Source organism: Delphinus delphis, chromosome 8 (genome assembly GCF_949987515.2).
Source record: "Delphinus delphis chromosome 8, mDelDel1.2, whole genome shotgun sequence".
NCBI lineage: Eukaryota > Metazoa > Chordata > Mammalia > Artiodactyla > Delphinidae > Delphinus > Delphinus delphis.
This window is the reverse complement of record NC_082690.1, coordinates 108,172,468-108,186,260: the sequence shown is the minus strand read 5'-3', so window position 1 is coordinate 108,186,260 and position 13,793 is coordinate 108,172,468. Positions and strand designations below refer to the sequence as shown.

Sequence of the window (13,793 nt, the reverse complement as noted above, 5' to 3'; positions counted from 1 at the left end):
TGGGTTTGCTCCACTTCGTTTTGGGGCCGTTTTTCTTACTGGCTTATTTTTTTTAACGTAGAACATTTACAAGGTTCAAAAGTCGAACATATGCAGGGCCTGTCGTCGTGGGGTCACAGCTGTCGTGCTCCACGTGTGGCTGGGTGGGTGGGAGCCCCCCAGAGCAGCCGGCACCGGCCAGCAGGCTGCTCCCCGCCTGCTCTGGGGGTGATGCTCCTACGAGCAGGCCGCGGGGGTGAAGGGTGAGCGTGGCCACCACTGGACAGTGCCAACCCCGACCCCAGCCCCCTGCCTCGCCATCGCCGCGAGCGAGACCTGGATGTCGTCTCCCAGCCCCGAGGGCTCCATCGCCGGTTCTCGCGGATCTGACTTGGCCCCGCGCTTCTGCAGGTGGAGCCGGTCCCGGCTCGCTGCCACCCTGCTCCATCCAGGCCTGGAGCTCAGGTGGGGATTCTCAGCCCCGGGAGTAAGAATGCGAGAGCAGGCTGGTGAGGACACGCTCGCCTGGCTGGGACCTGGGGACATCGCTGCCCTGTGCTGCTGAGATCCCCCCTCCTCCCATCTCATCGCCAGCCGTGCTGAGCCGGCCCACCCGCCCGCGGAATCGCTGTGGAGACAGGGCGCCGAGCTGACCCAGCAGGACCCGGGCACCCGGCCGAGCAGCCTTTGTGCGAGGCGCCAGCGGGCTCTGCCAGCTTGAGCCTGTCTTTTTCCTACTCAAATGCCTCCTAATGCGCCTACACACCAGAGATTAGCCGATAGCCATCTGCACGGGGGCAGGGGCGGGGGGGGACAGTCCTCAGCTGCAGCCGCTCAGTGGCCTGAGCTCCCGTGTCGTGACCTGCTGACCACGCAGCCCGGCCGGGCCCCCTCGTGCGCTGACCATGCAGGGTGACGGCAGACAGAGCCCGGCCTCGCGTTGGGAAGACTTTATTGCTGACGTTTCAGAGCCGGAGGTGGCCCAGCCCTCTCCGGACAGAACCCTTAACTTAGGCCCCGAGGGCGGGCGGCAGAGTCCCCGGGGCGGGGAGCTGGTGCCCCCGGGGCGGTGTGGAGCCTCGGCCCCACCTTCACGGGATGCTTCCATTCTGAACCAGCTGCAGGTATTCCTGGTGCAGCTTTTCCTGGGCCTCGAAGAGCTTCTTCAGCTTCTTGGCCTGCCCTTTGCTCAGCTCTTTGCCTTCCGTGTCGTGTGTGGGCAGACCCTGAAAGGCGAGAGCACGGGCGGTCACCGCCCACCGACCAGGCCAGTCCGCCTGCCCGGCATCCACTCCCCGCCACGCTCTGGACCCAGCGCACTGCTCCGAGGTGCCCGTGCTAGCCTCTGGGAAGCGACCATCCTGGGGTGCCCCCCTGCCTGAGGGGTGAGGGGCACCGTTCCCCACCAGGTCGACATGGTTCTGATACGAGCAAATACGTACAAGACCAGTGAGGGAGGCCTGAGGGTCTCGAGGCCAAGCAGCCATGAGTAGCCACGCTGAAGAGCCCCTGGAGCAATGGGCACATCTGTGCCATGGCCCTTCTGGATTGTCTGTGGGGTGAGTCCCTGCAAATCCATCAACCGGCCCAGGCCACAACACCCGGCACCAGAGCCGCTGGGCCGCGGTGAGGGAGGGGCGGCCCTGGGTACTGGGCTGCACGTGCTGGACCTGAAACAGCCCCACATAAGCCCGCCTTCCTGCAAACAGCACCCTGGACAGAGAATCTTCTCAGCCAAGTTTGAAAACCCCTGTCATCCCAATTTAATGGTCTAACAACGTTCTGAAAAGAAAGAAAGGATTTCTTACGTTTTCATCGAACTTGGAATACTTGTCGCTTTCTGACAAGAACATCTCGCTGGGCGGAACCTTCATCTTGGCCAGCCTTGCCGCCTGGAACACAGACATGGGGTCGCTGCTCCGAGCCCGCGGGGGGACCCATGCCCGTGACCCATGCCCGTGACCCCGTGTCGGCTCCCACCCCAGCCCCCAGGTTCAGGGAGCGACGGCTGGGCAGAGGGAAGTGAAAGGAGGGAGCCAGGTGTTCTCTGCAGGAACAGGGGTACGGCCGTGCACGCAGCACAGCAGGATGAAGGCCACAGAAGCCGTCCTGGAGCTCGCGGCCACGTCTGTCCCCGCCCAGGGCTCCCGGCCTCCCTGGGGCACTGTATGAGGGGCCACCGCTGGGGACAGAGGCAGAGGGGGCGCCCGGCTGGGCCCCAAGGAGGCACAGGGGGTAGGGCATGGGGTCAAAGTGCGTTTCCACCAGCAGCCCGCCCCTGAGCAGACGTTACTTCCTGCTCTTGTCTCTTCCTGGCGGCCTCCTCTTTCTTCCTTCTCTTTTCTTCTTCAGCCTGGGGGACAGCAAACGCCCCGTGAGCTGGAGCTGCCCAGGCCCCTCTTGGGTGGGAGAGGGACAGGACAAGCTCCCTGCCGTCCCCCCGCCCATCCCTGTGAGCTGGGCTCTGAGCCAGCCCTGCTCTCGACACGGGGCGGTGACTGGACACCATGCGTGAGGTCACCTGCAGCACAACCAACATGAAGAAAGGACCAGACCTGCCCGGCAGCAGGGGGGCTGCGGTCGGGTGCGGGACCAGGGACAGCACGCGAGGGCCAACCCTGAGGGGCCCAGGCACCTGGGGAGGGCGGGAGGGGGGCTGGCTGGAGGAGACGGGTGGGAGCCAGAGCCCACTTCCCACCAGGCAGGCAGCGTCCGGGCAGGAGGCAGGGAGGGAGGGCCTGGGCGCTGGGCTGGGCGCCCGTGAGGAGGGGCCCGAGGCTGCCTCGGGAGGTTTGGGCTCGGGCCACCATGTGGACGGCGTGTGCCCCGGACAGGAAGGAGGAACGGGTTTGGGGAACGAAGGTCACGCGTTCCCTCTTGGACGTCTTGGGTTTCGGGTGCTTCCTGGCCAAGCGGAGCCCTCAGGTAGGCGGCTGGACACAGGAGTCTGGGCCAGAGAGGACTCGGCGGTCACAGGCACACAGGTGGCAGAGGGGCCCTGGGACGGGGTGAGGTCACCTGGGTGGGGGGACGCCAGAGAGGCGGGAAATGCAGGCAGTGCAGTGGGGGAAGCAAAGGGGGGGTCCCAGAGAGCAGCGGTCAAGGGCGGGGCCACCCCAGGATGCGCCTTGTCACCGGAGAACCTGAGCAGAGCAGGAGGGGCTGAGGGTGGACGGAGGAAGAGGGACCCGGCACGGAGCTTGGGAGGTGGGAAGACGGGTGCTGAGGGCTTTTGCTTTTCCACTTAGAGACCAGAGGTGCTTATCCCGCTGGGGGAGCAGAAGACAGCCTACGAGGCCGTGGTCCCAGGCGCCTCCACACACGGGGGTTGGGGTGGGATTCCCTCGACTGGAAACTCGAGCTACCAGGGGGAAGGTGTATGGCAAATCCCTCCCGCGAAGGCCTTACGGCCAGTGAAGACATGGGCAGGGGTGACCGATCCAAGTTCACTGCCCCGTCTTTACGCCCCGGGCCGCCTGGGGGGAGAGCGGGAGTGAGCCCCACGTCACCTCCGGGGAAGGGCCGGGGCGGCCCACACGCTGCGGTGTCCAAGGATGGGGAGAACCCGACCCAGGGGACGTGACGCCAGCGGGGGTGACCGAACGGGATGGAAGGGGGGGAGGGGCCAAGAAGGGCCTGGACTGGGGTCAAAGCCCAGCTCCCGGAACCTCACACCAGCCTGACTCCAGCCAGACCTTCCCCGGCACCCGGGCTCCTTAATTCTCAAACTCGGCCCCTCCTGGCGTCCACACCAGCGTCCCCGGCGCCCAGCGAAGCCCCGGGCCAGCCTCGCCGCTCTTCTCCCTGACCACCCACCCACCCGTCAGTTCTCCTTGTGGACACCTGTCGAGGCCCCTTCCCAGCCTCCCAAACTCCTCTCCCTGGGGTTTCTTCTTAAGGCCTCTCGGGCCCCGCACCCAGCGAGCTGTGCCCAGCAGATCTGACAGGCACTGCGTCTGTTCCTGCCTCTCTCTTTCTATGGGACGTTGAGGTCCCCGAGAGCAGGGACTGTCCCACTTCACGGAGTCCCTGGCTCAGCCCTGCTCACGGAGGTGTAGTAACATCTGAGGCGTGAGAAGGACGGTGCTGGGGGCGGGAGTGGGTGGAGGTGTGACTGTGACACATTCAACCCCAGGGACAGGGAGACACCACTTCAGGTGAGGGCGAAGTATGACCACACCTGTCAGCTTCGCAGTTTCCCAGAGGTGACAAGTCTTCCCTTGTACCCCGGGTCCTTCATCAGAAGCTGGATCTTGTTGTTGTTGTTGTTAGAAAATTGCCAAGTAGTTACCTATCTAGTCTTTTTACTAAGAGTATAAATGCCAACTCCTAAAGATGAAGTATAAAAACTCCAGTGATATTTACTTTTTCAATAAACACCCAGCTCAGGGAGTTCCCTGGTGGCGCAGTGGTTGAGAATCCGCCTGCCAGTGCAGGGGACACGGGTTCGAGCCCTGGTCCGGGAAGATCCCACATGCCACGGAGCAACTAAGCCAGTGCGCCACAACTACTGAGCCTGCGCTCTAGAGCCCACGAGCCACAACTACTGAACCCCGCGCGCCTAGAGCCCGTGCTCCGCAACAAGAGAAGCCACTGCAATGAGAAGCCCACGCACCACAACGAAGAGCAGCCCCCGCTTGCTGCAACTAGAGAAAAGCCAGCGTGCAGCAATGAAGACCAAACGCAGACAATAAAAAAAAAAATAAGAAGAAGAACAACTTAAAACAAAAACCAAAACACCCAGCTCAGGTCACTGCGGTTTTACTCACCCTTTTCTTCTCTTCTCTCTCTCTCAGTAAGGTATCTCTGTCCACCAACTTGACCACAGTGGGCAGTCCTGAAAGGCCAACAGCCGTGAGACGAGGCCGAGCCCAGCGCTGCCCACACCACTCCCGCCCACGGGGCCCCCGAGAGAAGCCGGGGCCTCCTTCCTGCTCGCATAGGTCAAATGTTAATTGTGCTGTGGGGAGGCCTTGCTGCTCAAGACCGAGCACCCAGGAGTCATAAAATAAGACATTCATCTGAGTGTTTAAAATCCAATAATTTTCCATGCAGCCCAAACTCCCACCAAGTTGAAACACAAGCTGTGAAACTTGCTGACGATCCACATGACACAGGCTGCCTCCCACGTGACAGGCCATGAGAAAAGGCGGCCAGTGGCCCCGCAAAAACAGGGCCGCCGGGCAGTCAGGCCGCAGGAGAGGAGGTGCTGGCAGTGATGCCCACGAAGGTACAACTACAGGTCCCCCAGGACCACACATCACGGGGGGTTCACCACGTAAAAGGCGGAGCGTTCTCGGACCCGTCCCGGAGTTCTTCCTCTCAAAAGCAATCTCCACCCTGTGTCCCTCCCCTGACCCGGTGTCACGCCCAGAGGACCCACCTTCATGGTCTTCAAACCGCACCCCCAGCTCAGGCAGGATGTCGTCCCGCAAGGCATCGCTGAGCTGCAGGACCTCGGGGACTGTGGACAGAGGAAGCGGTTCGGTCCACTGGGCCCGGAAACGCCCGGGCCCCACGGAAGAGCGCCCCCCTGTGCCTCTGGAGGGGCCGGGCTATTCCACTGGCCACAGATGCAGGAGAAGCCGAGACACAGAGGTCGCGGCCACTGGTGAGCCCAGAGCAGCCCCTGGACCCGTGGCCTGTGCACCGGCTCAGGGCCCTGCTCAGAGGCAGGCACTGACCACAGAGGTGCACGGACTGGGGAGAGCCCTGCGGGCGGCAGGCCCAGGGGCACTAGGATTCTGCTGCACAGGAATGAGCTCCCCGGTCACTTGGGAAGGCGCCTGGGAGCGCCGAGCCCCCGCGGCCCTGGCAAGGCGATCCTGAGAGAGGCGGCCGCGTCCCACCGTCCAGGGCCCCGGCCCAGCAAGGGATCAGAAGGGGCCAAAGGCCTGGGGGTGGGACCCACGCCCCACCTCGGTGACACTCTGCCTTGGGCACTGGCGCTCCTGGCCAGCCTCGCCCCAGCCGAGGGAAGTGGTCGCCCAGAGCAGGGCTTGAACGGGCAGCGGCCCGGGGAGCCTGGCCGGCCCACTGGCTTTGAAGTGCCTCTTCCAGGAGAGATGGCACACACGCAGCAGCCAGAGTGGGCAGAGCTGAGCAGACGGCTGGCGTGGCCTCTGGGCCTGACGGGACGGGCCCTTCAAGTCTGGACAGTGTTAACCTCTGCACCACCTGGTTAGGGCCGGTGAAGGCCCACGAGCTCGGGGGAGCCTGGGAGAGTCCTGTAACGGCCATCACGGACGGCGCCCAGGGTGTCTGATGCCCAGCCAGACCAGGGAGAGGCCAGCCCGTTTGTACTTGGGCTTGAAGAGTCCATATGGGCTCAAGCCCAACTAAACACGTTCATGCAGACGTCAGGAGAGGCTCACCCGGACATTCCAGCTCTGAGACCCTGACCTCAGGGTGAAGCAGATTCAGCTCCGGGCTAAGAACTGGGCCAGTGGGAACTCCAGCTGGCGCCAGCAAAGCAGACCCCTCCCGCCCTGCGCCGTCCCTCCCCGCAGCACTGACCACGGCCCACGTGGTCACTCACTCACCTGTCCTGTCTCCACTGTGTCCCCAGAACCCGGGGTGCTCCCACAGCACTGTGCAGGTGCCCCGCAAGTCCACTCACGGGTGAATGAATGAACGGACGATGCCCCACACATCTCAGGGGATGCCCGAGCCCCGGCCACACGTGCGAGACGCACAGTCTCCCGCTTCGCAGCGCCAGTCAAGGAAAAGCCCCGTTCCAGCCCCGCAGCAGGGCTGGTGGGACGAGGCCCTTTGTATCTGGTCCCTCCCCTCATTCTGCCCCTCGGGGCCCCTTGCTCAGACGGGTCCCCCCAGAGCCCTGAGGAGACCCCAGGGCACCGGCCCAGGCAAGTGCCCAACGGATGCTTGCTCACCGTAACGGGAAGGGAAGCAGGCTGGCCCTGCCATCATTGCCACCAACTCCCCTCCACACCCTCAGGCCCAACCCCGCCTCCCCGCCATACCCCCAGGGGAGGGACACCCCTCCCTGGGGCCCCTCAGGCGCCATCCTCTAGGTGGCCTCCACAAGGCTGAGAGAGCGACCCTCACCTCCATCTGAGACCTGCTCTGGTCCACGGAGCTCAAACTTGGCCCCGGGATTTCCTTCCAAACCTTTTTCTCACTTTAGGAGCCGGCTTTCTCTTCCAGCCTCTCCCGACTTACATTTCTGAAGAGGGTCTAGTGCCCACCATAAAGAAAGAGCTCCTACAGCTCAATAAGACAAATGACCCAAGTAAAAATGAGCAAAGGGGGACTTCCCTGATGGTGCAGTGGTTAGGAATCCGCCTGCCAATGCAGGTGACACGGGTTCGAGCCCTGGTCTGGGAAGATCCCACATGACGCAGAGCAACTAAGTCCGCGTGCCACAGCTACTGAAGCCCACACACCTAGAGCCCGTGCTCCGCAGCAAGAGAAGCCACCGCAATGAGAAGCCCGCGCACCACAACGAAGAGCAGCCCCCGCTCGCCGCAACTAGAGAAAGCCTGCGCGCAGCAACAAATACCCAAAAAACGCAGCCAAAAATAAATAAATAAAAATAAATAGATTTATTTTAAAAAATTATTAAAAAAAAAAAAAAAAAAACGAGCAAAGGGCCTGAATAGACAACTCTCCAAAGGAGCGGTTCAGACGGCCAAGCAGCTCGTTGTCACTACTCGTCAGGGAAAATGCAAATCAAAGCCGCAATGAGATTCCCCTTCACACCCACCAGGACGGCTATTAACAATAACAGAAAATAAAAGGGGCTGACAAGGATGTGGAGAAATCGGAACCCTCGCGCGCACTGCTGGTGGGAACACATAATGGTTCAGCCACCATGCAAAACACTTTGGTGGGTCTTGAAAAAGTTAAACACAGAATTACCGTGTAATCCCACAATTCCTCTCCTAAGTGTGTACCCAAAACAACTAAAACAGGGACCCAATCTGATGCTTACACATGCATGTTCACAGCAGCCCTGTTCACCAAAGGTGCAAACACCCATCAACGGCTGAATGGATACATGGAAGCGGTACACGTATCTGGTGATCACTCTGCCCTAAAAACATGAAGCACCGCCACGTGCTACAGTGTGGACAACCCCGAAAACATTCTGCTGAGAAGCCAGAGAAAAGAGGTCACACTGTGTGACTCCATTTATGTGAAATGCCCAGAACAGGTCAACCCAGAGACAGAACACAGGTTGGTGGCTGCCAGGGGCTGGGGCAGGGGGCGTGACCCTGGAGGGTGGAAACATGCTGGGACCAGGAGACGGTGGCTGCACAACACTGGGAAGGCACTCAGCGCCACTGAAGGGTTCACTTTAAAACGGCCAGGCTTACGTTACGCGAGTTCACTTCAGTAAGTTATTTCTGTTTAAAGGAAAACCCCAGTTGGATATTTTCGAGGAATTCAATAAACCAACTCTTAAACATATGGAACAAAGGTCTCAGAACAGCTAACGCAACCTTAAAAGAGCACAGACGGGGAGCTTGCCTCCAGGGTGGGGTGCGGGGAGAAGCCCGTACATGGAGACAGAAGATGCCGTCCCCCACCCCGCCCACCTGCCATGCCAGCAGGAGTGAAGCCAAGGCTCTTGGGGTCTTCCCAATGCTGTGCAAATCCGGGTCTGAAGTTGCGGCTACTGAATCTGGGGCTGGGATGGAACCTCACGCAAGGCCCAGACAGGAGCGGAGGCTGCCCCGTGGAGAAGAGGCACTGGGACAGCAGTGGGGATGGGCGGATCTGTGTGGACTGGCTCCCAGTGGTGGGTGCACAGAGACGGGGCAGCCGGTGGCTGGCAGGGCCCCTTCTGGAAGGAAGCAGCTGCACCACCACGACGGAGCCCAGCAAAGGAAAACAGGTTTCCCTGGACGTGGGCCAAGGCGGCGACTTTCCCAGGGCACCTGGCAAAGCGTGCTAGCCCCGGGAACCTCACAGCCCTGCAGACGCCAAGGGGCTCTGACTCCAGGCTCTAGAAGGGAAGGAGCGTGTCTCTGTGTGGCCATCTGCTGGATGCCCCTGCCAGCACCTCCCCGTACCCTGCAACTGCGGTCCGCACCCTTCCCCGTGTGTACTGTCCATAGAGCCACAAGGCTCAGGGCGAGGCAGCCTGCATCCATCAGGGCTGGTTACTGTGGGGCGGGGCTGTGACACGGGAGTGGAAAACAGATGGGCAGTGAGCAGGGAGACCTTGTCAGGCGCAGGCTTGGAGATGCTACAAAAGGAGACGGGCTCCACCCACAGATGAACGGATGAGCAAAATATGGTCCATCCACACAATGGAATGTTACTCAGCCTTAAAAAGCAAGGGAGAGGCTTCCCTGGAAGAGCACAGTGGTTAAGAATCCGCCTGCCATTGCAGGGGACACAGGTTCAAGTCCTGGTCCGGGAAGATCCCACATGCCGCAGAGCAACTAAGCCCGCATGCCACAACTACTGAGCCTGCACTCTAGAGCCCGTGAGCCACAACTACCGAGCCCGCGTGCAACAACTACCGAAGCCCGCGTGCCTAGAGCCCGTGCTCCGCAACAAGAGAAGCCACTGCAATGAGAAGCCTGCGCACCGCAACGAAGAGCAGCCCCCGCTCGCCTCAACTAGAGAAAGCCCGCGTGCGGCAACCAAGACCCAGTGCAGCCAAAAATAAATAAATAATTTTTTTTTTTTAAGAAAAGGAAGGGAATCCCGACCCAAGCTACAACGTGGATGAACCCTGAGGACGTTACGCTCAGTGAAATAAGCGAGACGTAGAAGGACACATGCTGTCTGATTCCACTCACATGAGGTCCCTGGAGAAGTCACATCCAGAGAGACAGAAAGTAGACGGTGGGGATGAGGGGTTGCGGGAGGGGAGGGGAGTGCGTGTTTAACGGGGACAGATGTTTGGGAAGATGGAAAGTTCTAGAGATGGATGGCGGTGATGGTTCAGAACAATGTGAATCACTTAAGGCCACTGAACTTTACACTTAGAAATGGCTGAGGTGGAAACTCCTACATTGTGTACATTTAACCACAATAAAAGAACGACGACAGCTAATGGCTACCATCTCTCCAGTGACGCCCTGCCGGTCTCCCATTCTGACCGTGTGCCCGTCCCGGCCCTTCTAACTTCTTCCCAATTTCCCAAGCCTCTCCTGGTCACACACCCACACTCCACATCCCTGCTGGCCAGGCCTGAGCTCTCTGGCCAAATGGACTGTGGGCACTAAAGGAGAAACTGCTTCTTTCTTCTCTGTCGGTAGAGCCCCCCTGCTCTGCTGGCCCTGGGACAGGCCCCGGCCAGCTCCCGCCCCACCCCGGGGCCTGCCCACTCCCCACTGAGGCATAGCTCCCCTGGAGGCTCCCTGACCGCCTATCTGGCCTCTGCCGGCTCCACCCTTGGGAGGCCCCACCCGGATGAGCTCCAGGTGTGACTTCTCATCACACAGGGGACTGGGGGGGGGGCACAGCACACCAGGCGACGACAGTGGGGGTCTGCCCCGACCCCCACGTGACCCCAGGCGAGGCCTCTACCTTCCAGGGGCTTCGCTGCCCACCTCTGTCCAATCACGAACATTAAAGAAGCAACGTGAGGACAGCAGCTGGACCAGGCCCGGAACCTCGCAAGGTCAGTTTTAGCCGTGGTGGTCATTTGTGAGTCCAGACCACCACAGTAAGAAGCAGACTGCCTGACTGAGGCCACTCACCGCCCGCTTAACAACTGCTCAAAACTGGCCCCAAAGACAACACGTTTGATCCCAGCTCATCCCAAGTCCCCAGGGCCGCTGGCGAGGCCCCGAGCAGAACCTAGAACTGTCCCCAGCAGAGGCTGTGCAGTCACCACGGAGCCTCTGCAGGGCAGGGACAAGGACACCTCCAGTCCTCACCCTGCGGATGCCCCAGAGAGCAGAACCGAGTCACCACAAACAAAAGAGGTGAGGAAACGCTGGCCCCTCAGTGTCCCCAGGCTCTGCTCGGCTGCCCTGACCGTAGGGGCACTTGGTCTAGACGTCTGCGTGGCTACCAGGACTTGACTGGGGCGGGGGGCGTCCCTGGATCTCGTGATCAGAGGCCAGGACTTGACTGGGGCGGGGGGGGTCCCTGGATCTCATGATCAGAGGCCAGGACTTGACTGGGGCGGGGGGTGTCCCTGGATCTCGTGATCAGAGGCCAGGACTTGACTGGGGCGGAGGGGGTCCCTGGATCTCGTGATCAGAGGCCAAGACTTGACTGGGGCGGGGGGCGGTCCCTGGATCTAGTGATCAGAGGCCAGGACTTGACTGGGGCGGGGGGGGGGGGGGGTCCCTGGATCTCGTGATCAGAGGCCAGGGACGCTGCTCATCGCCTACAGCACCCAGGACAACGTGCAGCAGAGGACCGGCCAGGCGTGCCCAGGCCACGGAGCGCGTGACGGCCTCACCTCTGTGCTCACGGGCGACCCTTCGCACTCCTTCCCGGAACTCCGACAACACCTGCAGGTACGGCATGACTGTGGGCTCGAGCTGCGGAGAGAACATTTTGGGTCACCGAGAGACCAGCCACCCTCGTGTTTATGAAGGACAGAGCCCAGTACACGCGCCGCAGGGCAGGGCTGCCAAGAGACGTGTGGCTGGCGGACGCCCCGTTGTGACCCGCGTCCAGGGTGCGCGTGCCCATCCCCGACGGTCGGCTCATGGACGCGGGGGCGTCCCGCGTGGCGGCGCGGACAGCACAGTAAGAGGGTCCCCTTCCCCCCAGCGAACTGAGTCCTGTGGGCGGCCCCGCCCAGTGGCTCACAGGAGCCCCTTTGTCTCAGGCAGACACACGGCTGTTAAAAGCCTGTCCGTAAGGTGACACTGAGCGTTCCCAGGAGGGATGGTTTTCTGAGGCTGAGGCCGTTCCTCCTGGGCTGGGGCCTCCCTTCCACCGGGGCCGGCACCACAGAGCCCGGCCGTGCTTGGGTCCGACCTGAGGCCACACACACGCCTGTGTACCATCAACTGTCTGCTGTCCACACGCACCCTCACGTCTGTGCAACACTGAACCACCCGCGGTGACTCAGAGGTGGCTGTGGGACGCAAAGCCCACTGGAAAAGGAAAACCCAAGAGGGTGAATCCAAACCAGAGAAATAACAATTTTATGGAAAACCTTTTTTGTTACATCTACCATATTTTTCCACTAGACTTTTGAGCAAGGTCTCTGTGCCTCCGTGCAGCTCAGTGACCAAAATCCCAACGATCAAATGCAAAGGCTAGTGAGGCCACCAAGCCCTCAGCACAGCCTAAGCCACTTCAGGCCCAATCTTGCGCGTGGGCTGAGGACACGCCTACCCACCCACACACGTACACGGCCGCAGGGGAGCCTCGCTGCGGGGAGCTGGCCAGCGTGCCTGAGGTCGGCCTGGAGGAGGGTCTCAGGCCAGCACCCCCAGCGGCCCAGCTGACTACACTACCCGAGCACACGCTGTAGACCGCTCAGTACTAGGTGGTTCAAGACCTGCTCCTAAAACCATGCAGGTCTGGAAGTAAAGCCGTGAACTCTGGAAGGCGTGACTTCGGGCCTGTCCTTCGGCCCAGCCGGCACCCACCACGCTTCTCGGGGCCGCTTATTCCAGGCAGCTGTCTTCAAAGGGCGGGTGGAGGAGGCTTGGGGGCCAGAAACACCAGGCATCCGATGCTGGACGCATTTTTTTATTTTTTATTTTTGTGGTACGCGGGCCTCTCACCGCCGCGGAGGCTCAGCGGCCATGGCTCACGGGCCCAGCCGCTCCATGGCACGTGGGATCCTCCCGGACCGGGGCACGAACTCACGCCCCCTGCATCGGCAGGCGGACCCTCAACCACTGCGCCACCAGGGAAGCCCTGGACACATTTTTTTAAAGCTCAAAGGCAGACTTCCTTCCAAGGTGTTTCTAGTGTGTGTTTCTCCTTAAAGATAATACACGTCTAGTATTGCTTACACGAGAAAACAAAGCAACCGCGTGGGTTTCCTTCCTAAAAAGCACCAAGTACCACAGCAACAGCCACTTCCAAGGCTGACAAGGGGCCTGGGGACAGGGCCTGGCATTCTGTTTCCTGGGGTGCAAGTCAGCTCCTGGGGAAACACCCCTAAACTCCGTCCGCAGGAGAGAGTGCCTCACGCCGTCCCTCACTGGGTAACAGGACTTTTAAAAGGTTTTGCCTTTTTACTTTGGACTTGACCCGTTACGTGTAAGCATTTATATGTGCCTTCTAACCAAATACTTAAAGAGCGTTCCCAACCAGGGGAGGAGGGCGAGCGCGTCTCAGATGAACCTGAGTGTGTGCCTGTCCTACGTGATGTTCCTCCCGCAGCAGAAACCGTGTGTCTGCCCGGATGCCAAGTTCGAAGGAGACACCAACAACCACTGGCGAGTTTTCTCACTTGCACGGACCCACTGGACAGACGGTTCCACATGTCGTCTGCCTACAGGTGCACGCACACCGGGAAACGCGGGCGTGGGACTCCTGACGCCCTATGGCCGTGGTGATGCCCCGTGGCCATGGCTCAGATGCTTGGGGGCTGAGGACCGTCCCGTGCAGCCTGGTCTCCTGGGACCGAGCTCACAAAGACAACACAGCTGGTGGTGAGGACGGGGGCGGACTGTGCCCAACTCCCCAGCCAGGCCGAGACTCGGCCACGTGGGGCTCAGGCTGGAGGGCCCAGGGCAGGATGGGACCTACTGCTGGTCTCAGACGCCCCAGGAGGGAACACCAAATTGGCGGGGCGGCCAGCAGGGAGCTTCTCTGGGCCCAGGTGTGCTTTACTCACATTGAGGCTGGTTCCAGGTCCTCCAACGGGGAAACCCAGGGAGCTTTCCTCTTCTATGGCCCCGAAGATC

At 61.0% G+C, this 13,793-nt stretch overlaps 1 protein-coding gene across 4 annotated transcripts in view; it reads right to left on the bottom strand.

Moving 5' to 3' along the window:
• Positions 1–899: 899 nt before the first annotated feature.
• CARS1 (cysteinyl-tRNA synthetase 1) overlaps positions 900–13,793 on the bottom strand; it is a 47,030-nt gene continuing 34,136 nt past the window's right edge. For 3 of the 4 annotated variants that reach the window (XM_060019483.1, XM_060019480.1, XM_060019481.1), the window contains 7 exons: positions 13,724–13,792; positions 11,375–11,456; positions 5,363–5,443; positions 4,749–4,816; positions 2,273–2,332; positions 1,788–1,871; positions 900–1,205 (listed from right to left, as the gene is read on the bottom strand). In XM_060019483.1, the coding sequence (XP_059875466.1) occupies positions 1,071–1,205; positions 1,788–1,871; positions 2,273–2,332; positions 4,749–4,816; positions 5,363–5,443; positions 11,375–11,456; positions 13,724–13,792 (579 nt within the window). In that variant the 3' untranslated portion in view covers positions 900–1,070. The remainder of the gene's footprint in view (positions 1,206–1,787; positions 1,872–2,272; positions 2,333–4,748; positions 4,817–5,362; positions 5,444–11,374; positions 11,457–13,723; position 13,793) is intronic. The other variant, XM_060019482.1, reaches the window with a different exon arrangement.